General features: G+C 37.1%; 1 protein-coding gene across 3 annotated transcripts in view; it reads left to right on the top strand.

Moving 5' to 3' along the window:
* Nucleotides 1-21,602, top strand: part of cux1.S (cut like homeobox 1 S homeolog) — a 249,974-nt gene that overhangs the window by 124,891 nt on the left and 103,481 nt on the right. For all 3 annotated transcript variants that reach the window (XM_018249101.2, XM_018249099.2, XM_018249098.2), the window contains exon 9: nucleotides 15,333-15,381. In XM_018249101.2, coding sequence (XP_018104590.1) covers nucleotides 15,333-15,381 — 49 coding nt within the window. The remainder of the gene's footprint in view (nucleotides 1-15,332; nucleotides 15,382-21,602) is intronic.

The raw sequence follows: 21,602 nt of genomic DNA, 5'->3' as shown, positions 1-21,602 counted from the left end.
GGCAAATTTGCATACGGCGTGCAGTTAAAGTACAATGGCCGTATATGCAGCAGCAAACACATTACACTACACACGGCCAGGGAATGTGTTCTAATGGCCTACATATGTGCCCACAGTATAGTTCAGGTGCCATCAAATGTAGGGGGGGAAGGAGGGTACCCTAAAAAAAAATTCGATCTTTTTCAGCCTATCACCCTATAAAAAGTAAAAGGCGCCAGTGGTTTTTTGGGACTTAAAAAATGGTAACTTTTTTTGGACCATCCCTATCTACTCTATTGCACTTTGCCTGGTCTGAGGTGACGAAGTAAAGTCTGGCGATAGAGGTAAAGTTGCCGAAAATCCGCAACTTGAATTGGCGTAGTTACGTCCCTTCGACAGAGCGCAACTTCGTCTGGCGTAAGGGTGCGAAGTAGGTCCACGAAGTGGCAATGACATCACGCTGGCGAATTTTCGCTAGCTTTCGCCACTTCGCCCTTTAGTAAATTTGCCCCATGATGTGAAAAGTAATCTAAAACTGTTTTTAGATTCGAAAATATCACTTTGTGTGGTTGCATGGAGAAACAACAGTGTAACCCAGAGAAGCCCTGTTAGATGGTAGAATAGGCATAGCTAATAAAATATTAAATTTTATCACTATTAGAGTAAGAAAATCAAAGCAAATGTCATAGAATAAAATTAAATGGTATTACAATAAAGCAAGAATGCCATATTTTAAAGGGCAGTCTCTCTCTCTCACCTATTATTGTTTGTGTGTGTGTATAAATGTATATTTTTTATATATTAAAATATGTTATAATAATTAGTGTGTTGTGATTGTCACAATGTTGCTGGAGTACAGGATTTGTAAGTTGCCAGGTATCTTATAGTTTGTTTAATACTTGATTTTGGGAAAGTTCTTGGGCAGCATCCCTGATTGGGTATATTTCTCTGTCATTATCTCTGTAATGTTATACAGGTAAGGGATCTGTTATCCGGAAACCTGTTATCCAGAAAGCTTCGAATTACGCAATGGTAGTTTCCCGTAGACTCCATTTTATCCAAATAATCAAAAATTTTAAAAACAATTTCCTTTTGCTCTGTACTAATAAAACAGTAGCTTGTACTTGATATAAATTAATATATATAATGAATCCTTATTGGAAGCAAAGCCAGCCTATTGGATTTATTTAATGTTTACATGATTTTCTAGTAGACTAAATTATGGAAAGATCCATTATCCGGAAAACCCAAGGTCCGTAGCATTCTAACAGGTTCCATACCTGTATACTATTATTGTAGCAAATTTATATATTTTTTTTATACAGCTTTCTTAAATTTGTTACACCAACTGTTTAGTTCCTTATATATTAATGCAGGATGCCCAAAAACGACCAGTCTCTCATATACCAATATTTCTTATGTATTGTATTTACCTATCACTTGCTTTTCATTCTTTAACAGGAATGGGCAGCCTGTAGCCTCCTGCAGGGAGACTGGGGAATGGGAGGGGTTTGTGAACACAACACTATACCATCACACACAAACACACACAATGCCATTCCTCGCTATGGTGTGACATTCCGATGGCAGGGGTCTTCATGTCAGAAGCTGTCTTTAAAAAAAAATTGACAAAACAGCCTGAAAATCAAACGCTACCTTTTCCGAAAGAGAGATAATTGAACGCATTGATTTGTTTCATGGTTTGTTTGCCCTTTCGTTCCCTTCCTGAGGTGTTGTTTGCTGAGGAATGTTTCCAATCGCCAGAAAGACAGTGGGGTGTGTAATATTTTCCCCGCCAGCTCTCCATTCAGCCAGACAAGGGGACTGTGGCGAGCCTGCACTATGAATTTTTAATGCAGAACTTCATAACACAGGCCTTGCAGCTCCACTGCTCTGTTCTCTTGAGCTTTCAGATTTAATGCTCTGATGAGCAGAGCTCAGGCCTGGGGCATTCTACATCATTCAGGGTTAACCCCTGGAACACCAATCAGAAACCTTTATTTCCATGCCAACTTGCTGTAGGGTAATGTTAGGGAATTTTGGATGAAAAGTGAACACTAAATTCTTTCTGTCTATCGATTTATGCCCAAATATTTCTTAATTTCCTAAAATAATCATCAATGTCACCTAAATCTGAATAGGTTTGCATGCATTTGCCCTGCCATATGTTCAATGGAATTTGCTTGATTTCTAAAGATATTCTTTAAAACAACACTATCATTGAGCAAGTTGTATTTCTAGATATGGGATCTGTTATCTAGAACACTTCTGAATAGTTAAACACCATTTCTCTGTGTCCCAATTAAACAAACATGTCTTAACTTGTGACAGTTTTGCATTTTCTCAGTAATAATAAGTTACTGCCTTTTACTTGACAGTAACTAATCTAGCATGAATCTGTGTAGGTGGCCAAGCTATCCTATTGGATTTATTTTTAACCTCATGCTTACCAAAAAAGCAAAATCTACAGAGCTATCTGTCAAGTACCTGACCACCAGTGCCACAGATACTATTGGGGTTATATTCTAAAGGGTGGCCACACACAGGCAGATTTAAGATGCTGATTGGGGTCTTTTAGATGGATTCATCATTCAGAATTATGTGCCCATATATGGGCCCCTCCAATGGTCCTCCCCGACGAAATGAGTGGATCTGGCCACCGTAAGTTTTCCCAGGTGCAGTTTCCTATAGAAGCCAATGGCTTATACAACGGTTAACTGTTTAAAAGCAAACATCTTATTGGTTACTTGCAGCAACCCTGAAAATGCATCTTGCCATTTGGTTGCAGTACTTGATTAGACCAGTGCCACCTTTAATTACATTTACCAATACATGTATTTTATTCTATCTATATCTTTTGTCTGTTGTATTCACCTATCAATCATTGTCCTTTGCATTAAGCATTTGGGATAGAATAGATAGATCCCATACCTGAATATGATTTAGATTGTGGGTCTGCTTCCTTCCTCCCAATTTTAACTGTCAAACAAGCTTAATGGCACTTTGGGCAGCCAGATATCTATCAGATAACAAGCATAAGCTTATTAGGGGACAGTTCCATTTACACTCTCTCTCACTGTCCTAACAAACAGATTGCTCATGCTTTCTTCAACTTGATTTGCTGGTATATGTATTTAACTCTCTTGCTATACCCGCTGGTACTGAGTAGCTATGTCATTCCTAAATTATAGTAGTAGGCAAAATATATGAGCCTGGGGGGTTTCCATCATCATGGAGATTATAATCTGATGTAACAAGCAGTAGGCCAAGTTTACTGCAGGGAAAATGCAGTAGAGTTGTAGGATGAACCTTATTTGGATCCAAAAAATAAATATCCAGTGCCCAATACTAGTCATGTCTTCTCCACATTCCAAGCTTTTGTTCACGGTGACTTGAACTAGAATTTAACACGCCAATCCTTGTAAAAAAAATATATTTTCTGGATCTGATTAACACATTCACTTTATTGTAGGATCAGGTAAACTTCTTTGTTGATAAAAACTATCCTCTTTCTTCACTTTGCTACCTATTAGGGTGGATAGGATAAAGTCTTTGTTAGTCAACTTTTGGTGTTCAAAGTAGACCCTTGAAAATAACTCTTTACAGCGTTGTATTTAAACTAGTTTTTCTTTTGTCTCTGCACAATGTCCTTGTGGTGTTGATTTTTCCATTAAAGAAAAATGTATTTCTCTTTTGCACTACCATGCAGCTCATATACTTTATTGAGCTAAGGATATGATTGGCCACAGATTGAAACTACAATGGCAATATATCCGTTTCAGTCTCCAGAGTAATAGAGACTGCTATCAAGTTATAGAATAATTAACTGGAGATTATGGCAGAGAATATGGCACTGATAAGATTGTAGTTATCTCCACCAGGGACTATTTGAAAATCACATCCAGATAAACTTCTTGGTTATGATTAAAGGAGAACTAAGGCCTATAGAAGGAATTTGGTTCTTTTTAATGGATTCTGTCATGATTTTTATGGTGTCCTTTTTATTTCAAAATTACACTGTTTACACTGCAAATAATTCACTTTACCATGAAAAATTTAATTTCTAACCCAACAAGTATATATTTTTTTAGGGATGCACCGAATCCATTGAGATTTGGGCGAATCCTTGGTGAAATATTCGGCTGAATAACGAACCACATCCAAACCTAAAGTGGAAAAAATTCTTCTTTTGTGACCAAAAGTCATGTGATTTCCCTACCCGACCCTAATTTACATATGCAAATTCAGATTCGGCCAGGCACAAGGATTCTGCCGAATCCGAATTCTGCTCAAAAAGGCCGAACCCTGAACCGAATCCTGGATTTAATGCATCCTTAATTTTTTTAGTTGAAGCATTGGTGTGTAGGCGCCATCTCAGGTCATTTTGCCTGGTCCTGTGCTTTCAGAAAGAGCCAGCACTTTAGGATGGAACCGCTTTCCTACTCAATATATCTGAAGGAGTTGTAGCAGGGCATGGATTTTTACTATTGAGTGATGTTATTATATCTAGCTGGGAGCTGTTATCTTCCAATTTCCATTGTTGTGCTGGGAAGGGATATCAATCCAATTTACAGTGCAGAAGTAAAGATTGACTGAAGTTTATCAGAGCAAGTCACATGATTGGAAAACTGACCGTATGTCCAGCCCCATGTTAGATTTCAAAATTAAATATTAAAAAATAAATTTGCTCTTTTGAAAAATAGATTTTGGTGGTGCTGCTGGAGCAGAGATATTAACTGATGCATTTTGGAGAAAGAAAAAAAAAAAACACTTTTTCCCATGACAGTATCCCTTAAAGGTTCTTCTTCAGTACCTGGACTACACCCATCAGTTATTGACAATTGACCCCAGTTAACCAATTGAACCTGAAGCAACCAATGTTAATGTGTGGAAGAAAAAGTTGCTTAAAGCATAACTGTTTAGTTGGTGGCCCTGTTGCTATATATACAAATGTATGTTTAAGGCCTTCAGAGTGATGAAAGGCTCATCATACTTTGTTTGACATCTTCTACAATAAACCCTCTATATAAGAAAATTAGACAGCCTTAAACGACATACTTGTTGTGGTGTCCAGTGAACAACAATGCAGCTCAGATTTGCCAACAGAGTACTAGTTTGAAAATAAACCTGATTTATCACTGGTTTATGTTGATTAATAAACAGCTTTGCTAGCCCATTTAATTATTAACAAAAGCTTAACCTTATACTTATGCACTGCAGGTATTCCTATTATAAGGTTCTTTGAGATTTTTTAATTAGTAGTTGTGTACAGGTAACAGATTAATTTGCCTGAAGCATTGTGTCCAAGTAACCACAGGTTGTGCAAGGTAAAATTAACAGGCAAGGGAAAATTGCACCATGTCAACGTACCTGCAACCCTTAAAATTGTAACAAAAAGTGACAGAATTACAGTTTTTGTCATCCATAATTCAGCTGATTCAGGTATATGAATATCTAATTCTACATAGTTTTTTTGCCATTAGCTGTTGTTGTGATGCAACTTGTATTGCTAAACCAGTTTGATACTAACAGCATACAGATTTACCAATCTTCTAGATATTAGCTTGATTAGTTAAAGCCTCTGTTTATCACCGTTCTTGTAGATTTAGGACCAGCTATGGAGTTTTTATAAATGGGCCATATTGTAATATATTTGATGAACATGTCTACCCTCACAGTTGAATCACACTTGGGCATCTAGTTGGGAAATTTGCTTTGTTTCTTACAGTCACTGGGAATATAAAACTTGATTAGATCCGAGTAAGTGCACTCACAAATGTACAAATGGGAAGTGTGTATAAAGCTTTTAGGGCACAGTCTCTTGAATTTTATGGGGAAAGCCCTAATGCAGTCCCATATTTGTTTGAGTCACTACAGTTAACAGGTTAACTTTACATAATATTGGCATATACAGTAGAACCCCCATTTTACTTCCCCTGATTTTAAGTTTTCCCTCATTTTACATTGTTGTTTATTGGTCCCACCTATATATTACTCATAATACATTTCCCTGATTTTACATTTTCCTGGATTTTACATCATTTTCTTCTGGTCCCCTGAAAAACGTAAAATCGGGGTACTACTGTAATAGATACCTGGCAATTTAAAGGGATACTGTCATCGGAAAACATGTTTTTTTCAAAACATATCAGTTAATAGTGCTACTCCAGCAGAATTCTGCACTGAAATCCATTTCTCAAAAGAGCAAACAGATTTTTTTATATTCAATTTTGAAATCTGACATGGGGCTAGACATTTTGTCAATTTCCCAGCTGCCCCCAGTCATGTGACTTGTACCGGCACTTTAGGAGAGAAATGCTTTCTTGCAGGCTGCTGTTTTTCCTTCTCAATGTAACTGAATGTGTCTCAGTGGGACATGGGTTTTTACTATTGGGTGCTGTTCTTAGATCTACCAGGCAGCTGTTATCTTGTGTTATGGAGCTGTTATCTGGTTACCTTCCCATTGTTCTTTTGTTTGGCTGCTGGGGGGGAAAAGGGAGGGGGTGATATCACTCCAAATTGCAGTACAGCAGTAAAGAGTGATTGAAGTTTATCAGAGCACAAGTCACATGACTTGGGGCAGCTGGGAAATTGACAATATGTCTAGCCCCATGTCAGATTTCAAAATTGAATATAAAAAAATCTGTTTGCTCTTTTGAGAAATGGATTTCAGTGCAGAATTCTGCTGGAGCAGCACTATTAACTGATTCATTTTGAAAAAAATGTTCCCATGAGAGTATCCCTTTAAGAAAACTATCACCTGATAAGGGCTTGAAGTAGGGTTTTTGGACTTCTTAACGACATGCACCTGAAAGGTCTCCAGGCAACATTATACAGTGTTTTATCAAGCATGTTCAAGCAAGATCAGTCTAGGCAGGAGAAAGCAAGCTTTCGTCATATTTTAGCCATGCTACCGACTCCACACAGCCCTCAGAATAACATACCTTCTTTATCCCTCTCTTCAGTCTCATGTCATTTCTAAATCACAAGCAGCCCATTTCAGCTAGTTCCTGGTCTAATGTGAAGCTCTGCCCCCTTTTCTGTGCTCTAATTCTCTCTTTGACTGTAAAGTCAGTAAGTGAGGTGTCTTCTGCACATGCTTGCTGCCACTGATTCAGTGGAAATCAATCAGACATTCACATCTTTGCACAAGGCTTGTTCTTAATACAAACTTAAGTGCAATTGAGTAGTGCACCTCCATACTTGGGTCTCCCTTCTAAACAAGATATTTATGTTATATCAATAATGGTGCAATCTGAAGTTCAATTACATTTTTAAAATAGTTTCTTTTTTATGTAGTTTGCTTTTAAACAATATGTTTTTACTTAACATTTGATGTTAAGGTAGTCTTTATTATGATACCATGGTGATAAACAATGTGTAATTTCTTGGGTAAGCATTAACAAACAATTTAGCTCCAGTAGGCAAATATTTACTCCAGACAGGCAGACTGTTGCTTGAATTGGATATGAACTTCTCTGCATCTGCATGCCTTTCCATTACAATAACGTAAATTAAACAAGTCCCTGTTTGGTTACACAGAGACGCTCATCAGAGTCATTGTCATTGAGATCAAGAGCAGACACTGCCACCCTTGAAACAACCAGCAAGGGTGAAACATGTATGACTAGCAGTGTTATGGGTGTTACAGGTGACTCCTTTACCTGTATATATATATATATATATATATATATATATATATATATATATATATATATATATATTTCTATACTTTGGGACTTGTATTTGGGCATCTTGAAGGACACAGATTATTGTGTGCATGCAGGTATCTAGCAACCATCATGGTTTAACATAATTTGGTCTGATCCTAGGCAATGTTGCATTGTAGGGTTTCATTTAAACGATATCACAATCCAAACCACAACCTTAAGTTTGCAGTGTGTTTTGTAGCTTATTTAACTGTTTTGTTGCTACCTAAAAAAAATATATTGCCTGTTAGCCAATCAAAAGGGAGAGGTTTTATTCCAGCAATGCATATCTGTGTGCTACACTGGGAATCTATTCACCAAACATGAGTTAAATTCACATGGCAGACACAAACCCATTTCTGTCTCAGATGTTATGTGAGCCTGGGTTAGGAAAATCTTTGGATCCTTAAAATAATGTCCAATAGTCAAAAGTATTTTCTGCATGGACTTCTGGCTCTGATATCATGGTGCTTTCTGAACTGAAAGTGTATTTGGGCTGTTTGCACATTGTTTCCTTTAGTAGGGTAAATAATTTTCTTATACAGGTATAGGACCTGTTACTTACCTCCCAACTGTCCCGTTTTTTGGTGGGACAGTCCCGATTTTGACAGCTCAACCCACAGTCCCAGTTTGGTACTGAAATGTCACGACTTTCTCTTTGATCTCCTGCATTGAATAGCCAGAAAATGATACAATCTTTCTAAAACTTAATTGGCTTTTGGCACAGAGCCCAGAATAAGTGTCAATGTGCACTTTAATACATTTTTTTACAATTTAAGAAAAGCAAAGAAACAATTGTAACAATTTAAGATAAGAAGGTCTCTTGGGGAAACTGTGACTTTCAGCTTAAAGGGCAATTCACCTTCTTTAGCAAAAATGAAATAACATAAAAAACACAGAAATATGTTCAAACTTTCATAACCTTCCAAATTTTGTAAAATTAACATGGTAATTAGGGGATGTGGCTATAAAATGAGCATGGTCAAAGAAATTGCCACGCTCCACGCACAAAATTTGTAATTTGGAACTCCACATTTTTATTTGACTGGAATATGAAAAGGAGCCGTCAATAGAAAGCAGAGTAATAAAAAGTAACAATAACGTATACATGTGTAGACTTACAGAGCATTTTTTTTTACATGGGGTCAGTGACCTTCATTTAAAAGATAGAAAGTGTCAGAAGAAGAAAGCAAATAATTCAAAAACTAAAAATGAAGGTTTCAGGAAAAATTGCTTAGAATTAGCCATTCTATAACATACTAAAAGTTAACTTAACGGAACTGTAACACCAAAAAATCAAAGTAATGAAAATATCATGTAGTGTTGCCCTGCACTGGTAAAACTGATGTGTTTGCTTCAGAAACATTACTATAGTTCATATAAACAAGCTGCTGTGTAGCAATGGCAGAAATTGAAAGGCTATATGGCACTTGTATTTGGCCATCTTGAAGGACTTTGTTACATTTGTTACAATTTAAGATAAGCAAAGAAACAATTGTAACAATTTTAAGATAAGCAGGTCTCTTAAGATGGCCAAATACAAGTCCCAAAGATAACATTATGCTCTACAGAGCTAATCTGCTATCTGCTGTGTAACTTGAGCCTTTTTTCCTTTGAATAGCTGCCCCCATTGCTACACAGCAGTTTATTTAAATAAACAATAGTAGTGTTTCTGAAGCAAACACAGCAGTTTTACCAGTGCAGGGCAACACTGCATTATAGTAACATAGTAAGTTAGGTTGAAAAAAGACACACATCCATCATATTCAACCTTTTAACTTCTTTTAACCTGCCTAATTGGCAGTTGATCCAAAGGAAGGCAAAAAACCCATCTGAAGCCTCTCCAATTTGCCTCGGGGGGGGGGGGGGGAATTCCTTCCTGACTCCAAAATGGCAATCGGACTAGTCCCTGGATCAACTTGTACTATGAGCTTCCATAACCCTGTATTCCCTCACTTGCCAAAAAGCCATCCAACCCCTTCTTAAAGCTATCTAATGTATCAGCCTGTACCACTGATTCATGGAGAGAATTCCACATCTTTACAGCTCTCACTGTATATTCTTATTACTTTAAAATAACTTCATTTTTAATGTTACTGGTCCTTTAAAGGTGAATCATCCCTTTAAATAAACTCAGTAGGATTGTTTGCCACAAATAAGAATTAATTATATCTTAGTTAGGAATTTTTTCTTATTATTTTTAAAAATGTGGCTTCTCTGGATAAAATGGAGTCTATCTGTGATGGCCTTCCTTTAATTTAGAGCTTTCTGGGTAACATGTTTCCAGATAATGGATCCCATACGTATACTGTTTCAGTATTTACCCAGCAACAATTATCAGCAGAAATCATTGGCATTCACAGTTTCACATTAAGAACTACTTTAACATTTTCTCCAAACCCCTTCTCCGTTAGCCATGGGAAACCTTTAGGGTGCACAGTGTGAAAAAGTGTTAGCTGCTTTAGCAAGGAACGTACAGGACAAAATATTACATAAGGGTTAATGTTTAAACTACTTAAAGGAAAAAAAAAAGAATTACCCCTTGTTAAAAAAAATATGATGGCCCTTTTTAGCCATTACGATTGCTCTGTGTCTGTATAGGTCATTTGCTTTCTCTGTATTTGCCCACATGTCAGAGGGAGCTGTCCTACTGCTTCATGGGGCACGTTCAGTACTACTCAGTAGTAGCACCCCATTTGTTCCTGTGCCATATAGATCATGCAGTGCTATTGATGACACATGGGTAGTGTGCTTTACTCAACAACTCAACAAGATGTTCCTTGTAGGAGAGCTAAATCATTCTGCCCTGTGTGTGGACGCAGAAAACAAATATAAATATTTAGAATTGTTTAGAAAAGCTGATATATTTTATGTATATCTTTGTCTGAAAGAGAAGATACTTTATAATACAACCCAGCAAGGATAACAAATTTGTTATGTTTTTGTGCTTTGCCTTTTGTCTCCCTCCGTACACAGATAATATAACCTCGCTCTGTTGCTCTGACTACGATGAATAAAATAGACGCCATCGAGAACAGATTTAATTTTTGACAATTATTGTTGATAAAACGGTGTTTCATGGGTATTAAACAAATCTATTGCAGAAGAGCCTTTAATGCTTCGCAAAGCACAGTACATTCTCACACGGTTCCTTTCATAGATACAGAATGAATCATGAAGTACACTTAATTCTCTGAGCCACAGCTGTTCAATTTGTCCCGCACTGGAACGATTGAACCTTGAGTGACAGTTACAGGCAATGTGATTGCTCAGTGGGTCACATGCCAAGCTATGACCTGCATTTCAAATGCTGTCTGCATGATGTTACTTGTCATTTTATGGTTTTTTGCCCACCCCCTTCACATACCAAATATATTTTGAAGCCTTGTTGGGCCACTAGAGGCCAATTTTTGTGCAGTCGCCTGCATCTGTAGCTTTCCTTATAACAGGGAACATCTCACCTTCACTGTGTAGCACTATTACCATGACTATAAACCCTAGCAAAATAGGAGGTTGCAGTTCCAGTATATATTTATGTGTAGCTCTCGTTCATTTATTGTTAGTTATGTATATGTAATGGATGAAAAATGGCAGTTTGTCTCTTAAAGGAACAGTTCAGTGTGAAAATAAAAACTGGGTAAATAGGCTGTGCAAAATAAAAAATGTTTCTAATACAGTTAGTTACCCAAAAATGTAATGTATAAAGGCTGGAGTGACTTGATGTGTAACATAATTATAGAATACTACTTCCTGCTTTTCAGCTCTATAACTCTGAGTTAGTCAGCGACTTTAAGGGGGGCCACATGGTACATATCTGTTCAGTGAGTTTGCAATTGATCCTCAGCATTCAACTCAGATTCAAAAGCAACAAATATGACCCATGTGGCTCCCCCTTAAGTCTCTGATTTGTTACTGCCTGGTAGAAACCAAGAGAGCTGAAAAGCAGGAAGTAGTGTTCTGGCTATTATGTTAGACATCCAGTCACTCCAGCCTTTATACATTACATATTTGGCTAACTAACTATATTAGATAAATTTTTTATTTTGCACAGCCTATCTATTTACCCAGTTTTTATTTTTACACTGAACAATTCCTTTATTTTAAGTTTATGAAGCTGTAAGGAATCTGTCCCCTCTATTAGTTTATTTCATTCTGCGAGTTCAGTTTAGTTTGTTCATCTATTTCGATGATTCATTGATTATTCCCGGAAATGCTTGGGGATTCTGCCTAAGGGCTTTTTCTGTCATTTATCTTAAAGGAACACTAAAACCAATAAATGAAAGTGCATCAAAGAAATTTAAATTTAATGTACTGGCACTGGTAAAACTTGTGTGTTTGCTTCAGAAAAACGATTACAGTTTCTATAAACAAGCTGCTGTGTAGCCATGGGGGCAGCCATTCAAGCTGGAAAAAGAAGAAAAGGCTCAGGTTACATAGCGCATAACAGATAAGCTTTGTAGAATAGAATAGTGTTTTACATGACTTTATTGTAATGGAATCTGAGCTGGATAACCAAGATGGCGTCCAAGATGGTGGCTCCCTGGTTCCTCACGGACGCAGACGGATGATGTCGACCTCTTCCCACACTCAGATTGGTCGCCGGCGACGGAATGGGCGTCGGCGTCAATAATGGGCGCCGGCGTCAGTCGCACACGTCAGCGCGTCAGTCGCTGACGTCAGCGCGTCCGCGCATACGTCATGACGCCGATGCGTCCAAAATTGGCGCCAAACCTGGGCCTTTATAAGGGAACTCCGGACAGTCATCAGTGCCCAATTATAGGTTTAGTTTACTACTCCTGGGTGTGATTCATTGCAAACTTCTTGTCTATTGTCTACCGACCCTTGCCTGGAATTCTCGACCTTGAACCTCTTCTGCCTGGACTGATCTTGTTGCCTGTTTTTAACCATTCTTCTGTCTCATCCTCTACTGTACTGCGAACTTGGACATTGTTATTTTCCTCCCTTGGTCCTCACTACTCCTGAGGCCTTTGGCCTTACATTTATCTGTTATCTGCTATGTAACGGGAGCCTCTTCTCCTTTTTTCCAGCTTGAATGGCAGCCCCCATGGCTACACAGCAGCTTGTTAATATAAACTAAGGCCGTCTTTCTAAAGCAAACAGAACTTTTACCAGTTCAGGGCACCAGTACATTATATTTAAAATTCTTTAAAATTCTTTATATGTTTGGTTTTACTGCTCTTTTAAGGTTACTATGAAACAGTAAATAAACCCGCAGGATTGTTTTGTTGCCAATATGAGTTCATACAGCTTAGTTAGGATCAAGCATAAGGTACAGCATAAGGGGAAAACATTTAAAAATTAAAAATTTGCCAAGAACGAATAACACCTGTTTGTAAAGTTCTGGCATATTTTTCATGCAAATACAATATTATCTGTATAAACAATACTAAATTAAGCACATTTTATTACCATTGATTCCGAACCAACTGTTCAATGGAAGCAGGGTTGGCACCTGTCCAGAATTGACCCGGACAGCCGGTTTTAAGAAGGGCTGCCCGGGTCAAGAAAGTCTGCCCGGTTTTCCAAAAAAGGAAAACCGGCAGGATCTCCCCCGATTGACATGTGATCAGCTGATCGCCACGTCATAGCCCCATCCATGTGACGTAGAACGCCCTGCCAACAACATCGCTGACCCGCCCCGGTGTCATCATGGCCCTGCCCGGATCGTAAGCCACACAAAGGTGGCAACCCTAGATGGAAGGGAGTTGATGGAAGGTGCAAATCGGACTTGTATATTCAATACTTCCATCTTATACAGAAATATAGCTGTGGCTGCTGACAGAATGTACTGTTTTGCTTTCTGAGAGCAACATTTTTATTGGTTTCATCAAGTAACAAGTCTATGGAACTACTGGTTGTAGATGATTAGTAACCATTTTGCTAGTTGCCCATGTGACTGCCTTACACTAAATACTGAGATTCCTTATCCTGTGACCATAATAGGGTATAAATACTGGCTGATATCTGCCAGTTAAAATGTTTATTGTTAAAATCATTTAAAATGCCATCCCCAAAACCCACACAGTCCTTGTTTAATCCAACAGTGTATAAAAATATTTATGCATGCTGGGATAAGAATTAATTAATATTTACAGAACCAATCTATAATTAGGTGTTCATCTTTAGCAGAAGTGCCTTTCTGGAACAAAAAAAAACTGGAATGTAAATAGTTACACTGGGGCATTACAGAAAGATGTATCTGAGAGAAATTGGTTTCTTTTCCCAGTACTTTAGGCCTTCTTTAGTGACGAAAAGAGTTTTATGTTCCGATTTACCAAGCACTGATTACGAGTAATTATGTGGTTGCATGTAAAAAAAATGTGTAAAAAAATGCCAATGATAAACGTGTAAAGTATTTTAGGCATAGTGTGATTCATTAAAATGTGTAAATGATATAGTGGATAATGTACCCCTACTGTAATTTATAACGATATAATACACAAAAGCCATGAATATCTTGTAAATGATATCCTTATAAATGGTGAGTTCTGATGTCATCAGTTATAAACGGTGAGTTCTGATGTCATTTCTGTCACATGACTCACTAAAATTTGTGTATTATAATAAATAAAGTACCCCCAGTTGTAAAATATGAGGATATTAGAAGTTACCTCGGAGTTCCATGACCTGTATAAAAACACTCGGCCTTCGGCCTCGTACTTTTATATGGTCATGAAACTCCTCGGTAACTTATAATATCCTTATATTTTACAAGAGGGGGTACTTTATTCACTATATAATACACAAAAGCCATGAATATCTTGTAAATTATATCCGTATAAACGGTGAGTAGTGATGTCATCAGTTATAAACGGTGAGTAGTGATGTAATTTCTGTCACATGACTCACTAAAATTTGTGTATTCCTTCTGCCTCGTGTTTTTATATGGTCATGAAACTCCTCGATAACTTATAATATCCTTATATTTTTCAAGAGGGGGTACTTTATTCACTATATGATTAGTCACCGAGAAGTTATGTGACTATATAAAAGCACGAGGTCACAGATCACATAACTCCAAGGTGACTAATGATATCTAAATACATTTAAGTAGGGGGTATATTATGCATTATAATCTACAGTGTTTGTGTCCAGTGTCTTACTTCCTTTGCTATATGTATGTATGTATGTGTATATATATATATATATATATATATATATATATATATATATATATATATATATATATATATATATATATATATATATATATATATATATATATATATATATATATATATATATATATAAAATTGGAGCAGCATTGGGGCATTCTTGTAGTCTGCCCTTGTAGTTCTTCTCCATATAGTAAAAAAAACAGAAAATATAGTTTTTTCTGTTATCATTTGACAAGCCATCAGTATGGACCTTTAAAAGCTAATGCAATTATCCATCCTTTTTGCTATATCATGTTAGTACATCAAATCATAATCATTAGTACTGTTTGAATCACATGGCAAGGCACTGAATGCTCATATATGACAATGAAATGAACAGGTCTCAAAGTATAGCTGATGTTAACATAAAAGCATATGGTTAAAATCTGATTTTTATATTTAATTTGATTCTTGATTTTGTTATGCTGCTCTTTTATTAATGTTTGTGTTTTTTTTTCTTCCACAGGGCAGATGAGATTGAGATGATCATGACTGACCTTGAAAGAGCCAATCAGGTAATTTTTTCTCAATTAGAGATTGTTTAAAGTGATGTTTAGGCCCCTATACTCAGTTACAAAGCGCAAGTTCTGATCATCTATTGTATGTAAAGTGTACCTCCGTCCCTCTCTAATTCAGAACTTGCACTTTGTACAGGTATGGGATCTGTTATCCAGAAAAGGCAGTCTCCAATAGACTCCCATTTTATCCAAATAATCCAAATTTTTAAAAATCATTTCCTTTTTCTCTGTGATAATAAAACAGTACCTTGTATTTCATCCAAACATAGATATAATTAATCCTTAAGGGAAGCAAACCCTACTTATTGGGTTTAATTAATGTTTACATGATTTTCTAGTAGACTTAAGTTATGAAGATCAAAATTACGGAAATATCTGTTATGCAGGGAAAACCCCAGGTCCGAGCATTTTGGGTAACAGGTCCCATACCTGTACCTCCGTATTGTGGGCTCTGCTGTAAGGGCACTACAGTAAATGATTAAATAGAGCTCTAATCAACCATGATTATTAAGGTTAATGCAAGTAATGGTTAGAAAACTTGTACAGGTGTAGAAAAAACAGAAAAAAATGTAAAAAAACAAAGCATTGCTTGTTTAGATTGGACTGTATGTAAATGTCAGTGCTATAAAATTAAAATGAATGGCATAGATATTAAAATCTGTTGCTGTCCTTGTGCCATGCATTCCTATCATGAAACAAATCCATTACACAGAACTAATCTGCTTATTTATAATGGAGTGTGTGTTTATAATTGTATTTAAATTAAAGCACCCATTTGTCAAGATATTTGTATTAATAATCTGAATAATATGTGCATAGAAGGGTCACCTAAGCTAGTCAAGTTTGAGACTGGTCCATCCCTGTTTTTACACCATGCAAGACCTGTGTTAACTATTTAAATCACTGGTTCAGGGGCAGAGCTCAACATTTACTGGTTCAGAGGCAGAGCTCGACATTTATTTTTTTTTAAATCCTGCGTTTTATTTGTGCCAGGACTTTACAATCTACTTTATACACTACACATTTGCAGAAAACAAATAGAAGTCTTTATAAATTTGCCTGAATTTACACATCATATCATGGTATTAAAGTAGGGATTATTGGAGCATTTCACACTCCTTTAAGAATATACCACCTACATTTGAATTTAGTTTTCCTTTTAATTTGTTTCCCCTTCAGACAGAAATACAAAAACTAAAGCAATAAGTGCAGATTTTGGTTTGTAGTCCTTCAAAATAAGATTTCAGAACCTACAACCATAGACTTTTTATTATTATTTTTTTTTTTTTGTAACTTAGATTTTTATTTATTTTCTCAAAAGAAAAAGAAATACAATCACAGTGAAGGAGACACATGTCAAAGAATGGATAAAGTGCAAGCATACATCTATACAACATCAATAAGACATAATGAAAGGAGCACCAGACAATATATGCCGCGCTTTACTTGCCCCACGTGACTCCTCCCAAACAACATGTACCAATTAGGACTTATTTGAAATTTAAGAGCTTCGCAGCCCAAGTGCTAGAACAAAAATAGCAAAGAACATACATGACGTTGCAGGCAGAGTCACGATCCAAATGTTTATCAAAAAGAGTGAGTGAAGGCACAAGTAAGAACATTACATACTATTGCATACAAATAAGCCAACCAATAAGGTCAACGCAGTGACCATGAACAATAACAACAAAATAAAAGAAAACAAAGCAAAAGAAAATAAAAAATAGTAAACAGTAAATAATAAATAATAGTAAATAATAGCCGTAACCATACAGACCCTTAACCGTAAAACGGCAGCATCATTGTCAGCAATATCAAAGTGAGTACCCTTAGCAACCCTGCAGTTAGACCAAATCAGTGGAAAGTAACACCCAGGCCGACCAGATTTTCAGAAAACTAGGAATCGTGTTCTTAATGTATGCAATCCTATATTCAAAATCCTTATTACTATTTAATTTCAGACAGATTTCACGTAGGGAAGGAACATTCGGTGTTTTCCATTTAGCTGCAATAGAAATCCTAGCTACCGTAAGCACATGATTGAGCAGTTTTTGTTGAGCTACAGTAAGCCCTAAAACCGGTTTGCCCAGCAAAAATGTAAAAGCATCCTTCTGTACGTCCTCATGCGTGAACCGTCGCACAAGGCCTAAGATGTCATCCCAAAACGGTTGGATCAATGCACAATTCCAAAATATGTGATAAACATCTCCCGGGGCTTCGCCACATCTCCAGCACAAATTGGAAACCCCAGGAAAGGTTTTGTGCAACCCCACTGGGGTTAAGTACCAATGCATCAATATTTTATAGATATTCTCCTTCTGCTTGGTACATGTCACACTACGCTTAGCATTATTCCAGACAGATTCCCATTCCTCCTGAGTAATGTCCAGGTTCAGGGCCTTTTCCCATTTCACCATATACGAATGTTTGTAGTCTCGTATACCAAAGGGGTCATTAATCATAGCATAAATTTTCGATATTAATTTCGTTTGAGGAAGGCCCTTAGAAGCTAATTGTTCAAAAGCAGTAGGTAGATTATTCTTAAAATATTGAGTGAATGGTAACACATAATGCCTAATTTGGAAATACATAAACCAACGTAACTGCGCATTTGGAAGCTTCAACTGAACTTCATTGTAGTTAAGCATAGACCCCAAGGAAGTGTCCAAGACATCTCGGACTTGAAACAGAGAAGTGACCTCCCCAAAGCTATTAAAAGGAGTAGAAATGGCTGGGGGAAATAGACTTTTTATTATTATTATGCCGTTGCATTGCTATTATTTTCTATATGTTTTTTTCCAGCACATATGTGGATAATGAATAGGGATGTAGCGAACGTCGGAAAAAAAGTTCGCGAACATATTCGCGAACTTGCGCAAAAACGCGAGCGGTTCGCGAACGGTTCGCGAACCCCATAGACTTCAATGGGAAGGCGAACTTTAACATCTAGAAAAGACATTTCTGGCCAGAAAAATGATTTTAAAGTTGTTTAAAGGGTGCAACGACCTGGACAGTGGCATGCCAGAGGGGGATCAAGGGCAAAAATGTATCTGAAAAATCTGCCTGTGTGTGCTTGGAAGAGATAGTGTAGGGGGAGAGCTGTTAGTGATTTCAGGGACAGATGATAGTAAGTTTGCTGGCTAGTAATCTGCTTGATACTGCTCTGTATTGGAGGGACAGAAGTCTGCAGGGATTTGAGGGACATTTTAGCTTAGGTAGCTTTGCTGGCTAGTAATCTACTGTTCTCTTTAAACAACTGCCATACGTTGACCTTGTAGGCATTGTTTGCCCAGTTTTTTTGGACGCAGCCACTGAAGCACAGTTGCCAGAAAAAATATGCCATATAAATGCTGAAAATAGTCATTTTTCGCCATACGTTGACCTTGTAGACATTGTTTGCCCAGTTTTTTTGGTTGCAGCCACTGAAGCACAGTTGCCAGAAAAAATATGCCACATAAATGCTGAAAATAGTCATTTTTTGCCAAAAAAAGTGACTCCGGTGTTTTTTCTGGAGACGGTAATATTATGGATATTTAGACAGAATGGGAACAAGGTCACACAGCTCGATGGCGGGTTGAAGAAAACAGTGTGCAAATAATGCCTACAGGGCAAATAATGCCTAAAAGGTCAACTTATACACTACTACAGCGGTAGTAAAATAAAAAAAAGTAAAATAAAAAAAAATGAATATTAAAAAAAAAAAATTAAAGTTGGTGCTGCTGAACTACTAGGAGCAGCAGATTAGCACACCAGTCCCACTCCCCAACACTGCTAGACTAATAGCACTGGGCTCTTATAGTAGTAGTAGTAGTAGTAGTAGTAAAACAACAAAAAAATAAATAAAAGCAGTCCTTACAAGGACTACTGTTATTGCAGCAGTCAGCAGATGAGATCAGAAGCAGGACAGCTGCCCACTGCAGCTACATACAGAGCACTGCAGTAGAAGGTAGATTACTAGCCAGCAAAGCTACCTAAGCTTAAATGTCCCTCAAACCCCTGCAGACTTCTGTCCCTCCAATAAACAGAGCAGTATCAAAACGATTACTAGCCAGCAAACTTTCAACTGTCCCTGAAATCACTAACAGGCAGCAGCTCTCTCCCTACACTATCTCTTCAGCACACACAGGCAGAGTGAAAAAAACGCTGCAGGGCTTCGGTTTTTATAGGGAAGGGAGTGGTCCAGGGGAGAGCTTCCTGATTGGCTGCCATGTACCTGCTGGTCTGGGGTGAGAGGGCAAAAAAAAGCGCCAACAATGGCGAACCCAAAATGGCGAACGTCGCGCGACGTTCGCGAACTTCCGGCGAGCGCGAACACCCGATGTTCGCGCGAACAAGTTCGCCGGCGAACAGTTCGCGACATCTCTACAATAATGAATATTAATGCGGTTGATGCAAGCATCAGAGCACTGTCTGACCTATGTGTGAAATGGCAGTAGTGTTCATCTTCCCTTTTTTTTATTTGCACCTTACTGTTAATATTTAAATAATATGGTCAGCTTTAATTGCTTTTTATTTTTTTGGCCACAAATTAAACGACTTGTTTAATTTCACGTAATAACCAGGAATTCACATCAATATTAAAAGCATCATTTTTATAATTAAACAGTTTAACATGCGCACACACTATAATGTTCTTAACACATACTAACAATTAAAGTTATCAACATGTTTATAATTAGCATTTAAAATAATCATAGGCTTTGCACCTTTTAATAAAGTTTGCAGTGGTATGACCTACTGTATGTTTAAAATATAATTGCATTAATCCATTTCTTCCAACTAAACTATAAGGCAGGATGTTTTCCTGCAGTAATCTCTTCTAATTTTAGCTGAATTGTATCCCATACATATGTTCAAAATAAAAAAAATTATTACTTGGGACATGTTGCTGTCCTTTCTGGCACTGAAAGTTATAGGTGAAGAGATGGGATTACATTCACCTTCTTTTGGGATGAGATAATATATGGCAATTGCTGCAGTGACAGCCAGCTCTTATGATAGACCAAAACATGAATACCATTTAAAATACAGGTATGGGCTCTGAAATATGGAAAGGCCATTTTTCCCATTGATTCCATTTTATCCAAGTATTCCAGATTTCTTTTGATCCAAACAAAGATATCATTAATCCTTATTTGAAGCAAAACCAGCCTATTGGATTTATTTAATGTTTACATGACATTCAAGTAGATTTATGGTACGAAGATCCAAATAATAAAAAGATCTGTCATCCTGAAAAACCCAGGTCCTGAGCATTCTGGATAACAGGTCCCACACCAGTATTGTCTTTGTTTTAACCACCAAGCAAAACAAATATGTACTATTTTCTAGACTTTTTTCCTGTCCAGCAGTCCCTACTGTTTTTCTTTCAAAAGTTCAGTTTTTCTAGACTACTATCAGGTAGAGAGAAATCCAGCAATTCTTTCTGAAAATCAAAAAAATCTCATTCTGGTCTAGAAAAGCCCAAAAAAATATATATATTTTCGGAGTGCAAAACACTCTCCTTTTCCAGTGGGGAACCCAAACTGCTTTTCACAGGTTTGACTGTCAGAGCTGTTAGACACTTTACTTCTGATACCTGCAACAATGTTCTATATGCCTGGGGGCTCACCCATTCACATCAGCTGAGTGCCCAGTCTCTCAGAATCAGACTGGGGATTTCTGCCGATTTCTGCATGTGCAAAGTATTCATTTCCATGCAGGGTCCCTGCCCCTAGCAGCTTCAACATCAGTCCCTGCAAAGCTAAAGCATTTTGGGTCTAACTGATTCTGGAAAAACATTTTTAACAAAATATGGGCCTTTAAATTCTAGATCTCAGTTATCAAGGTGAAAGGAATCAGTGGTCTCCATAATACATCAATAAAACATGTGTTTCATGGAAACTGTTTCTGTTATGGCACATAGGAACTTTTAATTGTTTTTGTTCAACAAATATTTATCATTTTTACAAATGGAAGTTGGCAGACAATTGCTCTACATAACTTTTAGATGAAGCATTTATTTTGGGTTTTGTCAGATATTGCTGAAATGTATTTGTCTATGGTTAAAAGAAGGATTTATATGTGAATCTTGTTGAAAATAAAGTCTTGCATGCTTTTATTCTGCTGCATTCTTACCTTGTCCTTTCTCTTTATTTGCAATGTACTATAAAGCAAAGTATGTCTTGGGCACTGGCAATGTCCAAAACTTGTTGTAGAATGCCATAGTTGTGTATTGA

Source organism: Xenopus laevis, chromosome 2S (assembly GCF_017654675.1).
Source record: "Xenopus laevis strain J_2021 chromosome 2S, Xenopus_laevis_v10.1, whole genome shotgun sequence".
In the NCBI taxonomy this organism is placed as follows: Eukaryota; Metazoa; Chordata; class Amphibia; order Anura; family Pipidae; genus Xenopus; species Xenopus laevis.
The sequence above is the reverse complement of the archived record's forward strand: the minus strand, read 5'-3'. Positions and strand labels throughout refer to the sequence as shown.